Genomic DNA, 25,226 nt, shown 5'->3' with positions numbered 1-25,226 from the left:
TAAAGCAAAGAACACCCAATCTACATTTGAAAAATGGCAGCCCTTGGACTTTAGAATTGTCCAGTTCATTCATGATTCACTCCTTATCCAAAGAGCACTAAGATTTGCTCAGACCAATTCTGGAATGGAACTGTAATATGAGGTCTACCTCAGGTTATACCCCAAGATCAAGTTCAATTTGTGCTCCCTTGGGACAATTCTAGAAAAGATCCAAATGGATATGAATTTCCCAGAAGGTCTTAGAATCTATTCTCACATGTATAAATGGTAAAGATAATGCAAGGATTTGGACCAGACTTTCTGGATCTTTTTGGATCTGCGAACTTTAAATTCTCTGCTTCCCTTGATCCCCTGTTTCTATTCAGGTCCTGATTCCTTTGAATATCTCTGCCACCATCCTACTGCCCCCATTTGATTTTAGATCTTCATCACTTCCACCTAGATTGATTGCCCATTAATCCATATTGCATCCTATTTCCACACCAGTCTTTCTAATTACTACAGCAAGCCCTTATTAGAAGACTTAAAATAGACCAAGTGCTGTTGCGTAAGTATTGATGATGCAAAGACAAAAGTAAAACACTTCCTACCCTCAAGGAGTTTCCATTATAACAGAAACTGACAGATTCAGATACAGATCATATATACAAAGGAATACAGAGTAGTTTTGGAAGGATCAGTACTAGTACCTGGAGGGATCAGCAAAGGATTCATGTAGACAAGGGCATGTGTGGAGCTCTACTAGATGGTGGTGTAGGTGAGAACTAGCCCTAGGAGAACTGGAGTTCAAATCCAGCCTAAGAAACTTTAACACTCACTGTGTGATTCCAGGCAAGTCACTTAACCCCAGTTTCCCAAAGTGGCTTACAGGCTGGATTTAGAAGGAAATCTAGGATTCCAAGATATGGCGATAGGGGGGAAGTATTCCAAACATTGCAAAGATGTAGTAATAAGAGATGAAATGTCATGTGTAAAGAACAGCAAGTAAATCAATATGGCCAAACTGTAGAGTACACATGGAAGGGAGTACCAATAAGATCCAAAAAGTAAAAAGCAACCCTATTATGAAGAGCTTTAAGTACCAGGAAGAAGTTTGTTTTTGATCCAAGAGGGAATAGGACTTGAGGGGGGCCGGGGGGGGGGCGTTACATTTTAGGAAAATTACTTTCTAAGGCATAAATTGGAATGGGGAAAAACTTGAGGCAGGGAGACCAATTAGAATGCTATTACAGTAGTCCAAATGAGAGGTCATCAGGGCCCTGAACTAGGATGAGGGCTGTGTGAATGAAGAGAAGGTAATATCAAAAGGGGATGTAAAGACAGAAGTGACAAAATTTGGTAAATGATAGAATATGTGGATTGTAAGGCACTGAGGATGACATTGAGATCAGGAACCTGGGTGACTGGAAGCCTGGCAGTACCCTTAATAATGGGGAAATTAAAAAGAGCAGTATGTTCAGGGAGAAAAAATTCTATTTTGAACATGTTGAATTGGAGATGGCTACAAAACATTTAGATTAAAATGTCCAATAAGTAGTTGGTGATGCAGGATTGGGGAGGGGGAAAGAGGGGAGGAAGAAACCAAGGCTAAATAAACAGATTTGGAAGTCTTTTGTATAGATATGATAATTAAGCTCACCGAAGTCAAAGAGACCACTAATTGAGACAACCTAGAGAGTAAAAAGGATCCAGGACACAGCCTTGAGGAGAAAAAACAGCAGCTAATGAAGATGAAGCAAAGATGACATTCGAACCAGTTGGGCAAGTCAGAGGAGATCCAGAAGAGAACATCCAAGAGCAAAAGGTATTCAGTGGCATTAAGTCATGCAGATCAAAAAATCGTGCTTTACTTATCCAATTTAGTTTCCACTTGTGGTAGTCTGTATAACATACCTTGAAGCTGGAGTTAACAGTGGGCCTCCCATTCAGGATGAGGGACCTCTTGGAGACTGACCAGCACTATAATTACTATAAAGAGTGATCTATCTAGGTGATGTTGCATTCATAAACACTCCTTTCTTGAATGAGATCCTGACATTGCTTTCCAGCACTGCTCTCTACCACAGAACTGAACATCTTGGGGTCCAAGAATGGCTGAACAACTGATGGGGTCTTAGGCCTTGCAAATCCTTCCTCACTTGCTGTTATTAAGCACCCCATGTCTATGGTGAAGCTCGAGGTGGTAGTAGCTTTCCTTGCCAACTCCTTAAAGCCACTTGTCAGCAGAACCAAAGAAACATTCCTTCTCAACACAAACTTCTCTCCTACCAACAGGTCCCCTATCATTCCACTAACATACCATGTTCATTCCTTATGTGCTCAGAACACCGCCCACTCACACTCCTCTCTAAATTCTACCTATTCTCCAAAACCCAGCTGAAATCCCACTTCTTTCATCATTTTCATTTACACTACTCTAGTCCCCAGCTTCTTAAACTGTAGGTTGCTAACTAAACTGTGGGTTTAACAAAATTCTTCATAATGTCTCTCGCCTGTTGACCAAAATAGGAAGATATGCGCTGGATAACAGAGTACAATTAGGTGGACTCCAAAGATGAATGGCCACATCTAAAGAGTCATAATAAATGGCTCTATGTCAGTTTAGGAAAGGGGTCTTAACTAGTGGTCCATTAACTTTTTTTTTTTTAATATTTGAAAATTGCATTTTGAGATAATTGGTTTCCTTTGTAATCCTTTACTTCATTTTATGTATTTAAAAACATTGACCTTCTGATGGACGAGGCCTTCTCCAACAATGAGATGAGCCAAATCAGTTCCAATAGAGCAGTAATGAACTGAACCAGCTACACCCAGGGAAAGAACTCTGGGAGACGACTATGAACCACTACATAGAATTCCCAATCTCTATATTTTTTGTCTGCCTACATTTTTTATTTCCTTCACAGGCTAATTGTACACTGTTTCAAAGTCCGATTCTTTTTGTACAGCAAAATAACTGTATGGACATGTATACGTATATTGTATTTAACTTATACTTTCACATATTTAACATGTATTGGTCTACCTGCCATCTGGGGAAGGGGATGGGGGGAAGGAGGGGAAAAGTTGAAACAAAAGGTTTTGCAGTTGTCAATGCTGGAAAATTACCCATGCATAAAATTTTTGTAAAAATAAAAATTAAATTAAATTTAAAAGATAAAAATTAAAAAGCAACAACCCCCCCCAAAAAACAAAAACATTGACCAAAGAAGTCCAGGACACAAAAAAAGGTTGAGAACCTTTGACTTAGATTGTGGTAGAGTAGTACCTGAGACATCTATGCTTGGTCTGTGCTATTTCACATTTTTGTTGATTCCAAGACCAGCAGATGGCACAAAGCTGGAAGTGATAGCTAACAGAGAATAGATAGAATTTATTGGTCCAAATCGAAGATGATGATTTTTTTTTTTTTTTTTTTGGCAAAGCGATAGGGGTTAAGTGATTTACCCTGGATCACATAGTTAGGAAGTGTTGGAGATCAGATGTGAACTTGGGCAGGTCCTCTGGACTTCAGGGCCAGTGCTCTATCCACCTAACTGCCTCAGAAGATGAACTTTAATAAGGATAAAAACAAATTTTTTTTATCTAGGTTCAAAAAATAAACTTCAAAAATCCATGATCAGGGAATGGGGCCAAGAAGTTCATCTGAAAGAAAAAATCTGCCTATCTTAATGTACTATTAGTTCAATATAAGTATAATGTGGAAGCCTCCAAAGCTAATGCAGAGCTAAAATACAGACCTAAGGAGGTGACAGTCCCACTGTTGTGATTTGATTCTGGGTTCCATGTTTTAAGAAAAACATTGGTAAGTTAGTTTCCAGAGAAGGATAATCAGTGTGGTAAAGGGTCCCAAGAGCATGCCATGTGAAAATCAGTTGAAAAAACTGGGAATTTTTCATCTGTAGAAGTAAAGATTTAGAGGGGGAAACATGATAGCTACCTTCAAATCAGTTGAAAAAAAACTTATGCGGCTGTTCTGATGTTGCTTGGATGTTGTTCTGTTATTGTTGGAATATCCATTCTTGAAGCAAATAAATGATTTCTATTCTCCAGATTTCAGCAACATTATATTCCACTAATAAAACTTAGACTCTCTAGGCATGTCTAATTCTATTTTTGTATCAAGTCAGGATTATTTAATCCACAACCAAAAGACTGAGAGAAAAAAAATAGAAACAGCCTGATTGTGGAAAGTAGAAGGTAGAATTATAAGGCAATATTGAAGTTTGAAGGTGGGATGGGAGGACGATAGAGACAAAATGTTTGGTAAAGGTATGAAAACAGAAATAATTCCAATTTGGGTAGCAATGGCTGCTCAGTGGTATTCTAGAAAGAACACTAGATTTGGGAATCACCGGTCAAATCCTGGTTCCACTTGGGCAGGTCCTTGGACCTCCGTTTCCTCATGTATTAAAGAGAGTTTGGCCCAATATTCTCTAGGGTGATTTCCAGTTTTAAATCCTGTCATCTGGTGACAAGAAAATGGGGGGAGGGGAAGCCAAACATTAACTTTCAAAGATTAGCATGAGAATTTGAAAAACAAAAAACAAGGATAGATCAGGACGAAAAAGAATGGGAAATGTTAATAAAAAAAAAATAGGTGACCTATCTTCTGAGGAAGGAGGTGGGTCTACAAGGGCAAAATGTTGCAAATATCATCCACATTGGACATTTTATCAATTCTTTTTGCTTGACTCTTTTTCTTTGTTGCAAGAGAATGTTCAATTCTGCAGGGAGAGGATGTGATAAGGCCAGAAATCATTGTAATATAAAATCAAGAGGCTGATTTAACAGTACAAGTAGCCCTTAACTATCTCCATGTAGTAGATTTTCCATGCTGATTTAACAGTACAAGTAACCCTTAACTATCTCCATGTAGATTTTCCATTCTGGATTAGGTTTTTCTTTACCTTTTTTGTGTTACAGATCTTCCCCTCCCCATCCCCTCAACAATTTGGCAAAGCCCACGGACCCCTTTGCAGAGTCATGTCTTTATATGCATGAAATAAATAGGATTATAAAGAAAACCAGTTATATTAAATACAGTTTTCAGAATATTTTAAAGAAACAAGTTTGTGGATTTCAGGTTAAGAACCCCTCATAAGACAACTTTTCATCTCAGTCTGGCTTCCCTGACCCAGAACATTTCCAGGCCACATCCCCTGCCTTCACTAGATGGATATATCCAAAAAATGCAGATCATTTTAATAGCAGCCTAAGCTGGCATTTGGGGGTTTTCATTCCCTTGCCCCTTTCTGCCAATATAGAAGTAAATAATCATGAGTTGCAATAAACCACAGTGTATTGACGCGGTTTGAGAAAGTGTGGGGGGGGGGAAGGGGCATGTACAGTAAGAAATGTCTGTGCTTCCCCCGCAAATCAGATCCAAGACATGTCCCAGTTCAGCCGATTTGTCTCCAATGAGACAACGCCACATGAACATGAGGCCAGTGCTTCTGCATCCTTGTAATATAGCATGGGCTTGTAACTGGTCCCTGGCAAAGTATTTTAGGGTCTGCTCCAAGTGGCTCTCAAATTGCTAGCTCAGTCTTGAATAGAACAAGGATAAACCAAGTCAGCAAGCTTGCCACTCCCACACAAATCCCCTTTCCTATTCTTTTTTTTTTCCTCTGCATTCTCTATTCTTGCTTTCCCCACCTTTCCCTTTCTATTCCTTTTCTCCTCTTTTTTCTTTTCCTCTTCTGCCTTCCAGTGGCATTTAATCATACCAAGAAGTGTTGCTTAGATCCAGCAGTGGTACTGAGGAGTAAGGAGATGACTGAAATCTGAAAAGTTCTTGCTTGTGCAATAAGATGTACAAAGGTGAATAACTGAACCAATCATGGCCAGGGCTAAGCCAATTATAGCTGTTGCTTAGGGTCATATATGTACTATTTGTAGTAACTGGAACTATGAGGAATAAACTAAGAAGTTAACCAGTAATTATTTCTAGGAAGTACTAGTGGAGAACATTGAAAAGCTCACCCTTTAATTGTCTAAGTGTGATTTCAGTATTCTGCAGCGGTACTAAGTGGGGAAGATTCACTTTGGTTTTGTCTCCTAGATGCACGCCCTCAAAATGTTGGATGTTACCTCTATCCTGCCTCAGATTTTGTTGGTCTCCTGCAGTTTTCTGGCTGTTCATTGTTCTCAGCGTAAGAACTTTTTTTTTTTTTTTTTTTTTGATTACTCTCTGTTACCAGTGGGTAGGCAGGAAGTGTTAACAATTTTACTCTGAGAAAAGATTAAGGCAATGGTGGTTACAAAAATGAATACAGTAAGACTGGGGGTCTTTCCAATTGGGATTATTGTTGCTAAAAATAGCAATAGCTTCCTGGAGTTGCAATTGTCAGGAGAAAAAAAAGATCTTTATTTTCAAAAAGAAAGATTAAAAAAGTTTTTCTATGAAATGAACACCCTGTGTTGATGGCCAAATCAACAGAACATATAGCCTATCAGCAGAAATTAGCAACAGTTTTACTTGTACCCCTTGTATTCCAAGATTATTTTGGTTATTATTTTCTAATGATTTGTTTTTCAGATTCCAGATACAGGATGAAAGTAAAGGCCTTTTTTTTTTCTTTTTAACTTGGGGGAGGAGTGTGTGAACTGACAAAATGGAAATGGGTCTTAACAAAAAGAAAGCAGATGAGGCAATAAGTTATCTCAAGCCACTTATCTATAAAATATTGCTAAGTATGATGCTTTCTTTAAGAATTTGAATTTTGAAAGCAGCAGTTGTTCAAGTATGATCCACAGCTGGTCTGGGTACATAGAGTGTTCTCAATAAATACTCACAAATTGAATGTTACTTAGAATATGGCAGTGTTTTGACTGAGTTTCTAGAATGAATGAATGACACACTTATGATGTTTAATATAAAGTGGCTATGACCTCATTGGTGTCTCATGCAAAAACTCCACCACTTACCTGATTAATTAGCTCTGGTGCTGGTGGTTTGTAATGACTGGTGAAGGGAGGTGAACAATGGAGTCTTTCACTGGGCTAAAATGAGCCACACACCCAGCTTTGAGCCCCTCTGTTCTCAAGGACTGAACTCTCACCCAAAATACCATTGGTCGTGTCTGTTAGCTTTTTGCTTTAAAAAAAAAAAAACAACTTTCTTAATCTAATGCAATCAGTATGTGTCATGTTCTACATTCAGGGGAAAAAAAGTGCTATATGAAGGGAAAAAAAACTCTTCCTCTCATTTAGATGAAATATATTAAATCTGATTACCATCCCATTCTCTTCTCTCCAACTGGCTTGGAGTAAGGGCATGGGGGCAAAAGACCATAAGAAGAAGGTTTATATGGGTTTAGCTTGGGTCAGAATCAGCATGAGTTTCCCTTCTGTATGGCATATCTCTGTGCCTGTAAAATACACTTCAGTAGCAACAGACTACATAGTTCTCACAGGACTGTCCTGGCTAACTAGAACCAGTTGAAGGAAAAGCTCCAGTGCTCTTTTGGAGCTGTAGTTGAGTCTCCCCTTAGCCAAAGGGGAAGAATCAAGCCCTTAGTGGGGGAAAAAAGCCCCCTTGCAATTAAAACATGTGCGATATCTTTGTGGTTTGAAATCCTCTTTGGGCTGGTCTCATGGCATGCTGGTCACCTGTAAAATGATGGGATTGAATCTCATTTGGGGAAGGGGCTGCTTGAAATGAGGTACTCTAAATACTTCCTGTACTGCTCCAGACTTCTGTCTTTAAAGAGCACTGGAGTTAAGTCAGGAGACAGAAGTTCAAGGCTTATTAGCTGGATGAGTTTGGGCAGATGTCTTCAACTGTTTAGAGCCACAGTTTCCTCATCTGTAAAACAGGAATAATGACAGCAACTCTCACTGCCTCAAATAAGATATATGGGAAAGCATTTTGTATTATTATGATTGTGTTTTCAGATTCCCCAAAACAAGATATTTTTCTATTTACCCATATGTTTAATATTGTTGAGTGCTTTTTTGAGGTGGGTTGTTTTTGTTTTTTTTTTTTCCTCATTTACAGCAAATTGCACAGGTGTGGCTGATTTTAATGACTGCCTAAAAACCACAGATGATTTCTGTCCAAAAGGTATTGTATGTGCATGCAAAAATGGAGTGCCTTTTTGCAAGTAAGTTTTCCTCCAATCTACATGACCATGCGGCTACTGATGCATTGTAACTTATCATTTTCCATTACTTCATCTGCTCCCTCTTTTGAAAAAATACAGTCTAATGTCTCAGGATCTTATCTCCTAGTTATTTGGTAGAATTGAACTCCGTAGCAAATATCCATAACTATTGTGCCCAATATGGAAGCCCCAATGACTTTGACTTCTCTTGACCATCAAAGCATTGGCAGTGCATGGCTTCCCATAAACAATATTATGTGCTCTCCTGTTTTCTCTGGGCACAGTTTCCACCCATCCCAGATCTTCTGGGACTTAACCGGATTCCCAGAGAGGCTTTGTCAGGCTATGTATACTAATCATTGACTCCATTTTTCTCAGTTTGCAGTGCGGCACAATCAAAAGCATACTGAATTTGAGTTAGTGGTCCTGGGTTCAAGTCTTGCTTCTCTTACTTGAACTTTAATTTAATCTAACAAGGGGCTGGACTAGATGATGCCTAAGATCTGGTCAGGATCTGAGTCTTTGGATTGAGAAAAGACTAACATGATTACTGGTATACCTTGTTCTATTACATGTGTGTGTGTGTGTATGCATATTTATGCCTTGTATTTTTTTCAATCAACTGACATTTTGAATGTATCAAGAGATTTTGCTATTTAAAAGAAACACGGGGGGGGGGGGGGTGCAGCTAGGTGGTGCAGTGACTAGAGTACCAGCCCTGAAGTCAGGAAGACCTGAGTTCAAATGTGATCTCAGATACTTAATACTTCCTAGCTGTGTGATCCTGGGCAAGTCAGTTAACCCCGATTGTCTCAGCAAAAAAAGAAAAGAAAAGAAAAAGAAAAAAAAAGAAACATGTGGGGAACTGTTTTACAAATCAAAATTTCAATATCTAAATTTATAATTTTTTAAGTTTGTATTTTTGTATTTGAGCTAGTTGCACTTTTTGTATATGAATTAAAAGTAAGGCAAGTGTAGAATCAAAAAAAGTATAGAATCAAAGATTTCCAGAATCTCTACATTGGATGGACCCTTTCCAAGCCTACCTAGTGCATAGGCCTTCCCTGACCAGGAATTCCCGCTTGGTTGTCTAGACTCAACTTGAATACCTCCTGTAGGAAGGAATCCATTATTTGTTCGCTAAATCCATTTTGGGATCATTCCTTATACCCATGCCTCTTCAATGTGACATACTTTCAAATACTTCAACACAGCCGTCATATAGCCCTGCTAAGCTATTTGAGCAGGAAAGGACTTGTTGATATCTCTTGTTAAAACATGAATCTACTTTTTGTCTAGGTATTCCTCCTTGTTTTCAAGTCATAGGGTCATGTACCTAGAGCTAGAAAATATTTCAGAGGCCATCTAGACCAACCTTTTGATTTTACAAATGGGGAAACTGAGGCCTCTAGAGGCTAAGCAGTTTGCCCAAGGTTACAAGTTAGTGGAAGATCCAAGATTTGAATCCAAGTGTTCTGACTAGCACTCTTTCTCATGTAAAAACACAAAATATCTTTCATTTTAAAGTCATGTTAAATAGACTTAGAAAATACTTTTCATTCATCACAAAATTTGAGAAGACTGGGTCAGGGAATAGAAAAAGGATTGGCGATACACATTTAAAAAAAATTAGTAGTATTTTATTTTTCCAAATACATGGAAAGATAGTTTTCACATTCATTTTTGTGACATTTTGAGTTCCAGATTTTTTTCTCTCCCTTCTCCAAGACAGCAAGCAATCTGATATATGTTATACATGTATAATCATGTTAATCATATTTTCATATTAGTCATGCTGTGAAAGAAAAATCAGAACCATAGGGAAAAACCATGAGCAAGAACAAGCAAACAAACAAAAAGATGAAGATAGCTTCGATCTGCATTCAGTCTCCATATTTCTCTCTGGTTTCAGATGGCATTTTCCATCCCAAGTCTATTGGAATTGTCTTGGCTCATTGTATTGCTGAGAAGAGCTAACTCTGGCATAGCTGATGGGGTGATACACATTTGGAAAAAAAAAGTGACTTTTTGAAAGAAAAAGGGAATGAGTGAGGATCACTTACAAGGGAGAGTAGTTTGGTCTAAGGCTGACCCTGATTACCTTTCTCCCCCTTCTTTACCATCATTCCTAAAATGACTTTAATACACTTCAGGCCCTTCCCTTCACTGATACAGATGACAACCTCTTCCAGAATTAATGTGGGGAAAAATAATCATCCTATGACAGCCATCTCAATGATGATGAGCTTCTCTGAACCTATTTCAGCTGGTCTTTTTATGGCAGATCATCACAGGCAAATTCAATTAGGTGTTGAATACCCCTCCTCTTTGTTGGTACAATCATTGAGAAGCCTCCACCATGAGAAGGCATCGGAGGGGACATGATCCATACTGGCTCTTACTTAGTTTTCAAATTTTGGTGGCTGCTTATCCCCACAATATGCCTGTAGTTCCTTATCGAGTCTCTTTTAAAGCTCTTATCCTAAGAAATATACCAAATGTAATGCAAAGGTTCAACTTGACTCACTGCCTAGTTATGACCCATAACTTCTCTGTCTTACTGTGTCCCCATATGTGGATGAATCATATAGTGGTAAAGTACTTTGAGCCAGTATATTTAAGGAAAGATTTTATTACTACAGATATACTAATTCAACATTATTTGGAGTAATAAACTTTAATACATTTTACTGGAGTAATCAATTTGGTACTAGAAGAAATCATAAAATTCTGATATTGGAGTCTTAGAAAGTCACCTTATCTAATCTCAATTGTAGACTCTTTGCAACAAGGCAGTCCTTCTACTCATCCCTGAACTTTTTTCTGTCCCACCCACCACTCTAGCAGTTCCAAACTTCCTCTTCTGTTCCAGTCCCTCCCTCCCTCCTCTCCTACCCAGAGGCCATTTGCTGAATGCTTTTTCTCCAGCCTTTTCAGTCTGACATCATCCCTTAGACATCATCCCCTACCATCTCCTTCCCTCTTCTATCTCCCCAGAAGACTGGCCAGGTCAACTCCTTTAAATTATACCCTGGATTCCTTCACACCCAATGTTTTCCAATAGATTGTTCTCAGTCAACTGTACTCAATCTCAAGTCTCCAAACTCTCCTAATCTACTGGCTACAAACATACCCAAGTCTTCCCCAACCTTTCAAAAGCCTCACTAGATATACCATACTTCTGGCTATCATCCTATATCTGTAGCATCCCTTCCCTTCCTTCCCTTCCTTCCTTCTCTTCCTTCCTTCTCTTCTTCTTCTTCTTTTTATTTTTCCCCTGAGGCTGGGGTTAAGTGACTTGCCCAGGGTCACACAGCTAGGAAGTGTTAAATGTCTGAGATCACATTTGAACTCTGGTCCTCCTGAATTCAGGGCTGGTGCTCTATCCACTGCGCCACCTTGCTGCCCCCCTTCCTAACCTTCAAAAAGCCATCTAAAGTGCTTCCACTTCCTCTCTTCTCACTCTCTTCTAAACCCTGAACTGTGTGGCTGCCAACATCATTATTAGTCGGCGACTACCCCATTCACAGTTACCAATCATCTCTTAATTGCCAAGCCTAATGGAAATTTTCTCAACCTTCATCCTTTCTCATTGCCTCCTCTCAGCCCGGGGTTTTTAGGGGTTTTGTGATAATTGCTCTCTCAGTTCTTCTCCTTTTCTGATCACTTGTCCACATTCCCTTGGACTGGATCTTCATCCATGTGTGCTCATGAATTCTGGGTGACCCAGATCACCTCCTCTTTTCTCTTTATACTTTTGTACTATCTCTTTACATTTTTCATACTTTCTTTATACTGTCTTACTTGGTGATCAAATTGCCTCCCATCAAACCTATCTCTGTGTCGAGTTTTAATTTCTATGTCCTGATGATTCAGGATACAGGACTTCTCAAAAGTGCAGTCTGAAGCTTTAATGGCTTCATTTTCTTCCCTGTGCTCTAGTCCTGCATCACCAATTGCTTCCTGGATCTTCCAAGGTGATGCCTGTAAGCATCTCAATCTCAACATTTCTAAAGCAGAATAACATTATATCTCCTCTTAACGCACCCCTCTTTAGAACTATCCATTACCATTGCAGGTATCACTATCCAATCAGTGGCAAAATCTTAGTTTCTTTCTCTACTATAATGCTTATATACATTTATCTCTCCACCTCACAATATTTTCATTCTCGCTCTCATCACCTCTTTCCTGGACTATTTCTATTTTTCTTTTTTTTAATTTTTAAAATTAATTTTATAATTATAACATTTTTTGACAATACATATACATGGGTAATTTTTTACATTATCCCTTGCACTCACTTCTGTTCCGAATTTTCCCCTCCTTCCCTCCACCCCCTCCCCTAGATGGCAGGCAGTCCCATACATGTTAAATATGTTATAGTATGTCCTAGATACAATATATATGTTCAGAACCTAACAGTTCTCTTGTTGCACAGGAAGAATCTGATTCAGAAGGTAAAAATAACCGGGGAAGAAAAACAAAAAATGCAAGTAGTCCACACTCATTTCCCAATGTTACTTCTCTGGGTGTAGCTGCTTCTGTCCAACATTGATCAGTTGGAATTGGATTAGATCTTCTCTTTGTCAAAGATAGCCACTTCCATCAGAATACATCCTCATACAGTATCATTGTTGAAGTGTATAGTGATCTCCTGGTTCTGTTCATTTTACTCAGCATCAATTCATGTAAGTCTCTTTAAGCCTCTCTGTATTCCTCCTGCTGGTCATTTCTTACAGAACAATAATATTCCATCACATTCATATACCACAATTTACCCAACCATTCTCCAATTGATGGGCATCCGTTCATTTTCCAGTTTCTGGCCACTACAAAAATGGCTGCCACAAACATTTTGGCATATACAGGTCCCTTTCCCTTCTTTAGTATTTCCTTGGGATATAAGCCCAGTAGTAGTACTGCTGGATCAAAGGGTATGCACAGTTTGAAAGCCCTTTGAACATAGTTCCAAATTGCTCTCCAGAATGGTTGGATTCTTTCACAACTCCACCAACAATGTATCAGTGTCCCAGTTTTCCTGCATCCCTTCCAACATTCATCATTATTTTTTCTTGTCATCTTAGCCAATCTGACAGGTGTGTAGTGGTATCTCACTCAGAGTTGTCTTAATTTGCATTTCTCTGATCAATAGTGATTTGGAACTCTCTTTCATATGAGTGGAAATAGTTTCAATTTCATCATCTGAAAATTGTCTGTTCCTATTCTTTGACCATTTATCAATTGGAGAATTTGCCTGGGCTATTTCAATGAACTTCCTAATTGGCCTTCTTGTCTCCAGTTTCTTCTAACTTCAATCTATCCTCCACGTAACTGCCAAAGTGATTTGCCTAAAATGCAGTCTGTTCTTATTCCTCATTCCTCCATTGGCTTTTGAAAGTAGCTCAACTTAAGAGGGACAGGTTAACAAACTGTTCTTTGGAACTTCAGCCCACTACACTCCCAAGGGAAGCCAGAACCAGATAACAGTCTAATTGGGAAACATTTAACAAAATAAATAACAATAGGAGAGAGATAATGTTACAGTGTGGTTTTCTAAGTCAACATTTGCCCACAGAGGTCCTTATACATGGTTTCGTGGCCCGGTTTTCCATTTGACTTTGAAATCATTGTTCTGGACCACTTACCCACCTACTGAGTTGCAGTGTCAACATTTCCCAGTAACTAGATAGCAAGAAAAAAAATTGAAAATCTTTTTTTTCTTTAAAATATGATTTCCCCAGGGCAGCTAGGTAGCACAGTGGATAAAGCATCGGTCCTGAAGTCAGGAGGACCTGAGTTCAGATGTGACCTCAGATACTTAACACTTCCTAGCTGTTGTGAGCATGGGCAAGTCACTTAACCTCAATTTCCTCAGCAGAGGAAAAAAAACAAAATACAATAAAATATGATTTCCCATCAAAAACACAATTTACATTTTATCACTGATTTGTGAGATGCATGTACAGGGTTTTGGGAAACAATGGAAAATTCCTTCCTGCTACTTACCCAGGCTGAATAATAAAGATTATCCTGAAATGTGTGTGTACTACATATGTGTGTGTATGTTTGTTTATTTTATACACACACACACACACACACACACACACACACACACACACACACTTTTTTTCCATAAAAAATCTTTGAAATCTAATAAGAGCTGATTGAAACCTTCACTGACCTCCACAAATGGATTGGGTTTTATGAAGTATTATTACTTTGTCCATCTTGGATGCCTCACTGTGGCACAGAAATGTTTCTGGGTGCTCCAAAACTCTGTGAAGCACAGCCAGGGATGCATTGTTGTTTATCTGTCTATTGTTCAAGGACTAGGCCAAGCTCAGCCACATAGGCATTGCCATTTGCACTAGTAGAAGTACCCACCTCAGCAAAATGATTAAGTGTGTGTGTGTGTATGTGTGTGTGTGTGTGTGTGTGTGTGTGTGTGTGAGTGTGAGTGTGTGTGTGTGCTTTCAATTTCTATCTTGCCAAGTATATAGGTTATTTCTTGGTCCTTGGTGGAATTAGTTAATTCTTCTAGGCCATGACCATACTAGTGGAACAAAATCACAAAGAAATAGTTTATTCACTAAGAATCTGGCTTATTCCTTGCTCATTCCTTTCACTCTAACCCCCATCCTCACTTCCTCTCTGCTCTATAGGGCTTCAACCTTTAAAGTCACTTCAGAGAAAAACTCTCTACCAGCCATTCCTGTTGGAGGGCTGTCACTTTCCCACTCAGTTCAATCCAACATGTACTCAGCGCCTCATCTCAGAGAGTCCTTGTGCAAGAGGCTGGGAACATAAAGAGAGATAAAATACAGGCCCTGATCTCATGAAGCTTGTGATCTAATTTTGATGAGGGGGGGCACAAACACGTAAACAATTGTGATAGGAAGGGGTCCAGGCAAAGGCTTGTTAGGAGAAATTTGACAAGAGAAGAATGGGGGAGTGGGGGAGGGAGGAAACTTTATGGAGGAGGGAATATAATGTGTAAGGAAGGAGGACTCATGTTGAGCTAAGTCTGCCAAAAAAGCTCGGAGCCCGATAATGAAGGTTTGATGAAGGCCAAGAAGAGCTACCTTTATCCTAAGGGCAACAGAGGCAAACCACTGGCACTTTTTGAGCCAGGGAGGGTGACATGGTCAGACTTGTTTTAGACAATTTTGGCAGCTGTAAGGATGATGAACGAGAGGGAGCTAGCAAGACCTATTAGAAAGCTGTTGTGATACTCCTTGCACAAGGGTAGACATACATAGTTTGAGTGTCCCATTGTGGAGAACCTGAAGGCCACTTTTTAGGATAAACAGTAGAAAGCCACCCAAGTTTTTTAGTCAAGTAGTGATCTCCATGAGCCCGTGTACTTTCCTCTGTGAGCCCATTCTGCTCCAGTCTCCATTCTGTGAGTCAGAGACTTTGGCTGAGATTACTGAAGAATGTTCAAGGTTTGTTCAAAATACTAGGAGTGCACGTGTGCCATTTATTCCTACAAAATATTTTCCTTCTAGGCTGGGTGTGGGGCAGAAAGAAGAACCAGAGGTGGAGGAGGGGGAGAGGAGGAGGAAAAGGAGGGGGAGGAAAGGGAGAAAGAGGAACAAGAGGAGGAGAAGGAGGAAAAGGAGGGGGAGGAAGAAGGAAAGAAAAAGGAAGAGGAGGAGAAGGAGAATATGAATATGAAACCTTGAAAGATGTGGGGACAAGCAGCTCCCCTGGTTCTAGCTTTCCATGGTCCTCCCTGTGTATAGCCAGTATGGGTGCCAGAGTCAGTTGCCGGTTAGTTATCTTTTCTTCTCACTGAGGGAGGGAGAGGAAAGTTGGGAGTGTCTGCAGACCCAGAAGTCTCAGACCAGGCCCAGCTTACTTCTTCCTCCTTACAACATAGTCATTGTAAGAAAATGGACAAGGGGAAGGGGTGTCTGTGAGTGGTAGAGTTGGAGGTGGGGGGAATGATGGCTTCCTTTTTCCGCCATTGGCAGCATTCCCTGGCTGCTGTTTAGGAAACCTGGGAGGCAATTATGGAGCTGCCTCAATGTGTGGGCTTTCTGGAAAGTGTGACAACACCCATCTCTTGAGGGCTATAAAGTGAAACATCATAAACTTTGAGAAACAATGCAGTGTTTGATTTAGCTGGGGATGAAAATGTCTCTTTCCCCTTTACCTAATTAATGAGTCATTTCTATTTCTACTTTCTATCTCTAGATGCCCATATTTCAGAGGTCAGTGGGGAAATTACTGGTACATGGGTACCAAATGTGATCAACTCTGGAACACTCTAGACCTGATTTTAATAGCAGTGCTCCCTGGAATAGGGCTGACTTTAATAATTGCTGTAATAATGCAGACTGTGCACTACTGTCAAAAGAGATCAAAGCGGAATGATCCGGGCCGGTAAGATATCTCCAGATTTCTCTGAATGTGTGGATCAGCACATGGCTCAGGAACTAATAAGTGTGATGATGATGATGATGATGATGATGATGATTGATGATAAAAAAATAAGATTTTTCCATCTCTTCAGATGTTTGATCTTTTTGTACACTCATCCAAATAGAAACTAGCTTGAAAGGCTATGTGGGCCAAATTTGGATGGGAGAAAGTCCAGAGATTCTCTTCCCAGAACACCAATTCATTTCAATCATCCATAGCCTCGGGCACCTGAAGCAGGTTCTCTACCTATTCTAGCAATCTTCCTATGGTTGCCACACCACTTTGTCATAGCACCCCTGCAACAAGCCTTACCCCGTTGGGCTATGTGGGGGTCCACATAAGGTAATGGAAAGAACCCACAGATAGGGACCCGGAGGTTTGAACTCTAGCCCAAGTTTCAAGTCTCACTTTAGTCATGTTACCTTGCCCTAGTCATTCAACCCCTCTCTCACTTTGGCTTGTTCCTCTGTAAAATGGAGATGATGATGACGACATTGACAAGGACAGCTTACATTTCTATAGCATTGTAAGGTTTGCAGAGTTCTTTACGACACGCATTCCCTTATTTAATCCTTCTCACTAAGCCCTGTAAAGTAGATACTGTTAAATTTTACATTGGAGGGAACTGAAGTTTAGGGAGGTTAATTGAATTTGCCATGATCACATTGCTCCTAAGTGTCCAAGGTGAGATTCAAACCCAGGTGTCCCTGGCTCTGAGTCCAGCCATCTTGCCTCCTTTTCCCACAGGTTTGTGAAGATCAAATGAGATGAAGTATGTGAAAATGCTCTATGACCACAAGGTGGTACATGTAGAAATATGTGTTATTGAAACTCAACTCTGGGTGCTTAGAATAACCCAGCCTGGCCCTTCTTGGAAGAAGTAGGATGGGACCGGGAAGAGGGCAGAGGCAGACTATGGGTATATATACTATAAGACTCAGTTGATGTGCTTGGTTGACTTTGATGACCTCCTTTTGTATTCAATTTATTTACTATTTCAATTTATTTATTGTTAGGACGGATAGCTTGCTAGATATAGGAAGGGAGAGGGCCATATGTGGAAAAGGAGATCACGTATAAACAAAATACATCAATAAAAACTTAAAATTGAAAAAGCATGCAGTAAGTATGCTTAAGAAGCTGGCCATAATAAAGAATTAAAGTGGAGGCATCATGAGAGAGGAGACTGTGCTGGTGGCGTCAGTACAGATCGCTCCTACTCAGTAGTGACGCTAAACAGGTGATGGTTTCAGTACAGTAAATTTTATCCATTTGGTGGCTATTCATTCATCTTTAAATCTGCTTGGAGGTATCATACCCCACTGCTGAGATATGGATCATTTGAAATATAGAATTCTATGACACCCCCAATGCCATGTGTCTAAAAGCTACGAGTTCCTAATAAGCTATGTGCTCTCTTAAATTGAATTTACAGTTTTCTTAATTTTGCAAAATGAAATTTTAGACATTTTGCAGAATCATAATTGTAAACTTAGTATTTTCAATATTCCTATTTTTCCTTCAAGCCCTCCTTGCTATGTTATAGGATTTTGTTGTGGTGGTTGTTGTTTTTTAAGCACTGCATTAGGAGAAAGCTAGTTGGTGTAGTGTATAGAGCACCAACCCTGAAGACAGGAGGACCTGAGTTCAAATGTGGCCTCAGGCACTTAATACTTCCTATATATGTAACTCTGGGAAAGTCACTTAACCCCAATTGCCTCAACAAGAACAACAACAAAGCATTTCATTGGGCACCAGTAGTCCTCACTTGCAGTTTGAAGTCTTCCACTTAAACATTTGACTAAGACCCACAGTTCTAGCCTCAGTAGACCAAGTTCAATCTTGAAGGTTTCTCATGAATCAGTACTCAGTGCCATGGACTGTGCTAGGTGCTATAATTAACTCCCAAACTCCATCCCCTGCCCCGAGTAAATATCGGCATCTGACTCATGTCTCTATCCTCTTCCCAAAAGACAAGGGTCTTCAACTTCCATGCAAACAGTCAGGTCAACATAACATTGAATATGGAACAGATTTTCTTTAATATGAGAACAAACTTAAAGGACTTGTATCTGACTATCAAGAATGAAAACAACTATTATGCCCTAGCATTTCAGGCTTCGCTACTGACTTCTGCAATCTCTAGGTTCAGAGTGCCAGTGAAGGTATAGCTTCTGATTGCTCCTTCAGCCCCATTTCTCCTGGGAGGCTGTGCCGGTCTCTCTCCCCAGGGAACCTGGACCTTCCTAGCTTTATGTCTCACTTGCCAATGACCGGATCTGTTTCTGGGGTTGTATTTGCTTTTCTTCCTGCGGTCAGTGTTATCTGTTACCTTGAAAAGGCCTAGCCCAAGGATCATTTCAAGATTTCATCATCAATGAGACAACCCACTGAATCTCATTGCTCGTATAATCCTGTAGGTGTCAACTTCATCAATACCAGAACCAAGGCTCATAAGTACTAGAGATGGGCAAGACTGCAGTGGCTCAAAGAATTTATCTCCTTCATCGAATTTTACACACTGAATTGAATTGTTCAGGAGATGGGAGAGGATGTGTATCTCACTCTTCTGGGCCACGTCTGGGTACACACTACATATTGGATCCGTGATCCTCAATGGATGACTCCTTTCCACTTATTCTGTTTCTTCCTCTGTAACATGAATATAACAATAATTAGTCATTGAGATCAAATAAGGTAACAGATGTAAAAGTGCTTTGGAGAGCAAAAGGTTTTTTTAAAGGTCCTTGTAGATGTATTAGTCACAAGTCTGTGTATTCTTACACAGCACTGAACTGACCAACATTGCTCTAGGTCAGATGAGATATGGATTAGTAGGAAGCCTTGAATTTTGCACTTAACCAGTCTTATAATGTACACTCCCTCTTTCCACATTATTTATAGGCATCTTAAAAATGTGAAAATTCACTTTTTATTAACACCCTTGGGTTCATCAAAAAAGTGATTTGTAAGTCATAAGCAAAACATGATATCCTAATTTTATTTTCATGTTGTTTTTTTCTGTGCCAGCCAAGAAGAGAATGCCCCAAGACTTCAATCTCAGTGGAATCCTGCTTACGTATGTGATAAAGCACCTTCTCAACAGCTGCCGCGTCAGGTAAACATGAAACATCGAAACTCATCTGTTTGATTAACGTGGGGTCTACACATGACCCCAAACCTAGGAAGGCTTCTAATGAAAAACTCTTTTAAAGGAGATTCCTTAAATTAGAGGACTAGCTAGAGACTGGCAGTTTCCATATATTTTCAATATTGATTTTGATACTTGGCTACTTCTGAGCCAAGTTCTGCTTTTTCCTGCAGATTGACTCGTGATATTTTTCAGAAGCTTGTAGCAGGCCATTGTTCTTTCAGGAGTTGTCAGTAGTAATCTTTTAAAATTTTCTAGCAATCGGCTTGGAGTGGATGGAAGTGAGAGCCACATCTTGGCTTCCTTTTTACATTTAACTTGTGGTTTTCCAAGTTGTCCCACCTTGGCCATAAATTCAGTGTTTTTTCTGGGAACCGGATATGCGACAATGTTTTGTTTTCTGTTGAGGAATTCATCACTGCCCTTTTTTCCCTTGAAAAATTCTTGTGTTCTATATTTCAGGCTTATGTGGTTTTGCTGTTTCCATAGGACATAACCCTCTTGTATCAGTTTCAACTGGTAAATTCTCTAAAATAGGCAGGCAAAAAAACCAAAAAAAAAAAAAAAAAAAAAAAAAAAAAAAAACGAATATACTGGTGAGAGGCTCAAGTGATGGAAAAATTTTAAAAATCATATAAATGAATCCTGGAGTGCCTTAACCTCATAAAAAGGAGCTAACTATTTAGAAACAGCTGCTGAGAGAGAGCAAGAACTTTTTTTTTTTAATTTTGCAGTGATGATCAAAGATTATAAATATGTTGAGTTATTAACGAGGAGTAGGATGAGAGAATGTATAAAACTCTCTTCATTTCACAAAAACAGAGCAGTATTATTTTCTCTATAACATATAAGCTATTTAAGTTCTACTCAGTAAGCATTTATTAAGTGCCTACTATGGCTTAGGGGGAAATTTGTGTGAATGAATTCACAAAGGCAGGAAATAGATGTCTAGGGAACGGTTAGGAGTTTGGTTTGCCTGTAATAGAGAGAGAATGGAGAATTATGGAGCTGGAAAGGTAGCTGGGTGCCAGCTTGTAGAGGACCTCAAACACTGGGAGGAGGAGTTTGTATTTTATCCTGATGACAGTAGTGACAAATTGGAAGTTTCTAATCAGTAGAGTGGAGCGCTCAGATCTAGTCCTTCAAAAGGTTTTTTGGAACAACCTTGTGCAGGCTGGACTGGAGAGGAAAAAGAAACTCTAAGCCTGGAGACCAATTAAGAGGCCATTATGAGTAGCCTGGCTGAGAGCTGTGGAGGGCCTAAAATAGAACAGTGGTCCTGGCTGGGAGTAGAGGGGATGGACTAAATCTGCAGAGATATGGAGGTAAAATCCAGACTATGAACCTTTGTGACTGGAAGGAAGGAACCTGGGAAACTGAGAGGAGGGGTGAGTTCAGGAGAGAAGGATTTCTGTTGTGCACATGTTGAGTTTGATGTGTCCAGTGGACATTTAAGTGAAAATGTTGAGGCTAGGTGCGACCTTCTAAAGGGAGGCACCTTTAGGTGCTGCTAGGAGCACCCAGCACTATCTGAGTAGAGATCACCAACTCCATGGCAACTAATGAAGTAACCAAGGGAGAGAACACCGGAAGGAAAGAGAAGAGGGGCCAAGGACAAAGTCTAGGCAACACCACCTGCAGTGGGTGGGAGATGTACACAAGATGAAAAGCAATAGCAGAATATTTCTAAGTACAGTCCCAACCATGTTGAGAAACTAATTATCCAGGTGGAATGAAAAGTTCTTCTGTTTCTATTAAGAGAAAGTCTCTCTAGAACTCATAATCTGGGGCTGTGATTGTCAAAGAACTCTCACTTTACTTTATTGAGATCCGGTTCTTCTCTGGAAATCTTCCCTTCAGAGCTATTAGTAGGCAGTGCCAGGTAACTGAAAGAGTCATTTCTATTTACATCATTCAAGCGTTTAAAGTGTTGAGAACATATATCTCCCTCTCCCTTCTCATATCCAAACTACTCCCCAGCAAGAGATGATGTTTTCTTGTCTGTGGTCAGCTTCCTAAAGCTTGTGGAGAGAAAGAAGGGGTCAAAAGAAGCTTAAGTTCAGGAACATATGGTTGGGAAAGGTCACATAAAAAATGGAAAGGACAAAGGCACTAAAAGAAAGCCACGGGCCCAGCACCAAGCTATTAGCGGCAAACTGTTGTGTGGCTATGTCTAAAGATTTTCTAGTTTCTAATCTGCATCTTCAGAATGGGACAAACCATCTCCCCATTTCTATGTAAACAGTGGTGGTAAGCATTTGTTTTCAAGTATTTAGAGTAGACCTTTTTCTTTATTCCAGTCACCTTAGCTTACAATAGGGAAAAGCTCAGTTTATTTTATGGAAATCATGGGTTCCTTGATTTAGAGATGGAAAGAACTTCTGAGATCACCCGATCTGCTTATTTTATAGATGACGAATATGAGGCCCAGGAAAGTCAGTTGTCTTTGCCCATGGTCACATGGGTAGTAAGCAGCAGAATGAAAACTGAACTCACATCCACCAGTTCCAAATCCAGTTTGCTTTCCACTACGTTGAGGTGATTAAATATTTACAGTCATACAACATGGATATATGTGCCTACACATACACACACATACATATACACACATTCAATCATTTAACATACATTAAGTAACTACGGCATGCAGAACACATAGACAAAGAAGCTTTCGTTCTAGATTTTAGGGTCTTTATCTAGCTGTCCAGTATTTTTAGTATTGCTTCAATGATGAGGAAATTAGCAATTTCCCTTCTTTTCCATTTGAGTAGAGAGGAATTTGTAAGGGGCATAATGAGAGAAGTGTTATAAAGGATTATAAGGAAGAAGTAGCCATACCACTGCCGGGTAGGGAAGAGAAGGAAGAGACGATGGGGTACGGCATTACTACAGCTATGCTCAGTGAGATCGGATAGGCTCACTATGGAAGGGACATGCCCCAGGTTGTACATTTTTCTCTAAATAACTTGGCAAAATTTAATATTGGTATGTTGAGGGAGGTGGGTTATGCTTTGGGTTGGGTTTTACTAGATGACCTTTGAGGTATGGTTCCTTCCAATTCTAAGATTCTGTGATTCCTTGTGCTAGGGTACAGTATTATCACCATTTATACTTTTCAAAACACTTTCAGATATCATAAGTCAAACCTTATCATAAGAAGGTTTGATCACAGGAAGTTAGGTCACTATTATCTTTATATTCTAGATTAAAGAAATGAGTCCCAAAGAGGTTACCAACTTTAAGAGTAACATCGAAGTTAACAGAGAATCAGGATCAGCATTCAAATCTTCTAGATTTGAGGTCAAGGTACTAGCAACAGAGGAGAAGGGATCACTTTCCAGGATAAGACTGCCATTTTCAATTTCCTAAGATGGCAATCACTATATAATAACGAGCAGAACACATCACATTACCTCAGAGCATTTCCCACTCTCTCTTCTCCAGGTTGTCATGATGTAGTCCTTTCCCGGTTCTCTTCCTGTAGGACCCGTCCTTCTCATTCTCTTTTACTGGATCCTCATGTATGCCCCCTGAGTGGAAGGAATGTTTCCTAAGACTTTGACCTGAGTCCTCTTCTTTTTTTTTTTTTTTTTTTTTGATGTACTCTTACTTGGTGACCTCATAAGCTCCCATGTTTTTAATTATCATCTCTATGAAAATAACTTCTAGATCTGGCATATAAAAAGGTTTAACATATGTTGATTGATTAACTGAGTTCATAGGAGTGAGGGATGGTTAGTTTTTCAGTATAGAGACAAAGAACCATGAAAAGCCAAGAGGACCACTATGATATGATATATAATATATATTTAAATATATTCTATATATAAACATATATGTTTATATAATATATAGAAAATATTTAAATATATACACATTTTTATATGTAATATATAAAATATTAAAACTAGAAGGGAGTAATTCAGCCCTACGTTAACATACGAGGCACCTGAGATCCATCAAAGTAAAAAAAGTATTCAGGGTCACAGAAATATTGGTAGAACTGAGGCTAGATCCCACCACCAGACCATGTGACTAAAATTATTCCATTTTCGTGTCTCCTAGCTTCCTTTGCCTTTTACTCTTAATTTGTTCTCTTTGTACCAATTTCCCCCAAAACTGACTCTCTAATCTGACTCTTTAGAAATGTATTTTCATGATCATTATATCTCATCATTTGTCTCTCCCTTGAGAGAAGGTAGGGGGAACCTGATTAGAATTATTCTTCTCAATAGATGGCAGTGTCTCACCTCTCCTGTGGCCTTGAAAGCTTCTAACCTAGTTTACAATACTTTTTTTTTTTTTCCTGTTCCTGTAAAAAGTGACCTTTGTGAAAAGAGAGACAGCCTGCTTTTATTTCTCAAACTATAAGGGTAGTTTCACTGTCTGGCTATTTGGAGAAATATGTCACAGATGCTTGGGTCACTGGGAAGCTATTTCACCAGTGAGAAAGTCTCAATCCATGAGAGCATATTGAGCATCCGGTTCTGTGCTGCCCTGCCAGGGTAACAAAAGGGAAGAAGCTAGGGTGCTTAAACCCGGGGCCAGTTGGCCATCTAGTTGAGCCAATGTGAACAACACACTTTCAAACAGTAGCAGGAGATAGGGATGCCAAGGAATGGGGTCCAGATACTCGGTAAGGTAGGGGTTCCTAACAAAGGTGAGCCAACCGGGGAGCCATAGCTCTTTGTGTGAATAACTTCGTGGCAAAGTTGAAACTTGAGGCGGCCCATGGGAGGCAAAAGGATTTGGGTGAGGGAAGGGAAAGGTTACTCCAGGAATCAATCAGGGAATGTTAGAGCAACAAGAACCCTCAGAGATCAACGAGCCCATTCTAGTTTCAGAGAGGGCACTTTAGCCCAGACAGGGGAAGTCATTTGTCTAAGAAGGGGAGGAACTTTCAAGCTGTGGAGAACTTTAACCCTTTAAGGCAATGTCATTCCTAGGTATCTACCTGAAAGAAGCAAAAGATGAAAAGAAAGCTCTCTCTAGCACGAATTTTTATAGAAGCCTTTCCTGTGGTAACCAAAACAGTGAAAACAAACTGGGGGCCTGTCAGAATTCATAAGCATTTAGTAAGTGTCTGCTGTGTGCCAGGAACCCTGGTAGATAAAAAGACTCGGGATCAAAAGGCAGGAGTCAAACAGTACCTTGTCCTTAAAGAACAGCGAGGGCAGCTGGATAGTGCAGTGGCTAGAATAGCAGCCCTCCAGGGAGGAGCACCTGAGTTCAAATCTGACTTCAGAAAAAACTTCATATTTACTACTACCTTGACTGACTTCTTAACCCCAATTGCCTGGAGCGGCAAAAACCCCAACAACCCAATCTTTTTTTTTTCCCCTGAGGCAATCAGGGTTAAGTGACTTGCCCAGGATCACCCAGCTAGGAAATGTTAAATGTCTGAGATCAGATTTGAAATCAATCAGGTCCTCCTGACTTCAGGGCTGGTGCTCTTTCCACTAAGCCACTTAACTGCCCCTCAACAAACCAATCTTAAGAGGAAGAGGTATAGTAATAATGACAATGACACCAACTGA

At 39.8% G+C, this 25,226-nt stretch overlaps 1 protein-coding gene across 1 annotated transcript in view; it reads left to right on the top strand.

Annotated features, from left to right (window-relative positions):
- Positions 1 to 6,002: 6,002 nt before the first annotated feature.
- The window catches only part of ZNF711 (zinc finger protein 711), a 111,186-nt gene continuing 91,962 nt past the window's right edge, over positions 6,003 to 25,226 (top strand). Inside the window, exons 1-4 of the mRNA XM_074277901.1 lie at positions 6,003 to 6,155; positions 8,003 to 8,108; positions 16,311 to 16,499; positions 19,569 to 19,656. Of these exons, the coding sequence (XP_074134002.1) occupies positions 6,065 to 6,155; positions 8,003 to 8,108; positions 16,311 to 16,499; positions 19,569 to 19,656 (474 nt within the window). The 5' untranslated portion in view covers positions 6,003 to 6,064. The remainder of the gene's footprint in view (positions 6,156 to 8,002; positions 8,109 to 16,310; positions 16,500 to 19,568; positions 19,657 to 25,226) is intronic.

This window comes from Sminthopsis crassicaudata, chromosome X, assembly GCF_048593235.1.
Source record: "Sminthopsis crassicaudata isolate SCR6 chromosome X, ASM4859323v1, whole genome shotgun sequence".
NCBI classification, from domain to species: domain Eukaryota; kingdom Metazoa; phylum Chordata; class Mammalia; order Dasyuromorphia; family Dasyuridae; genus Sminthopsis; species Sminthopsis crassicaudata.
Note: the sequence above shows the minus strand (reverse complement) of the source record. Positions and strands in the feature narration are given on the sequence as shown.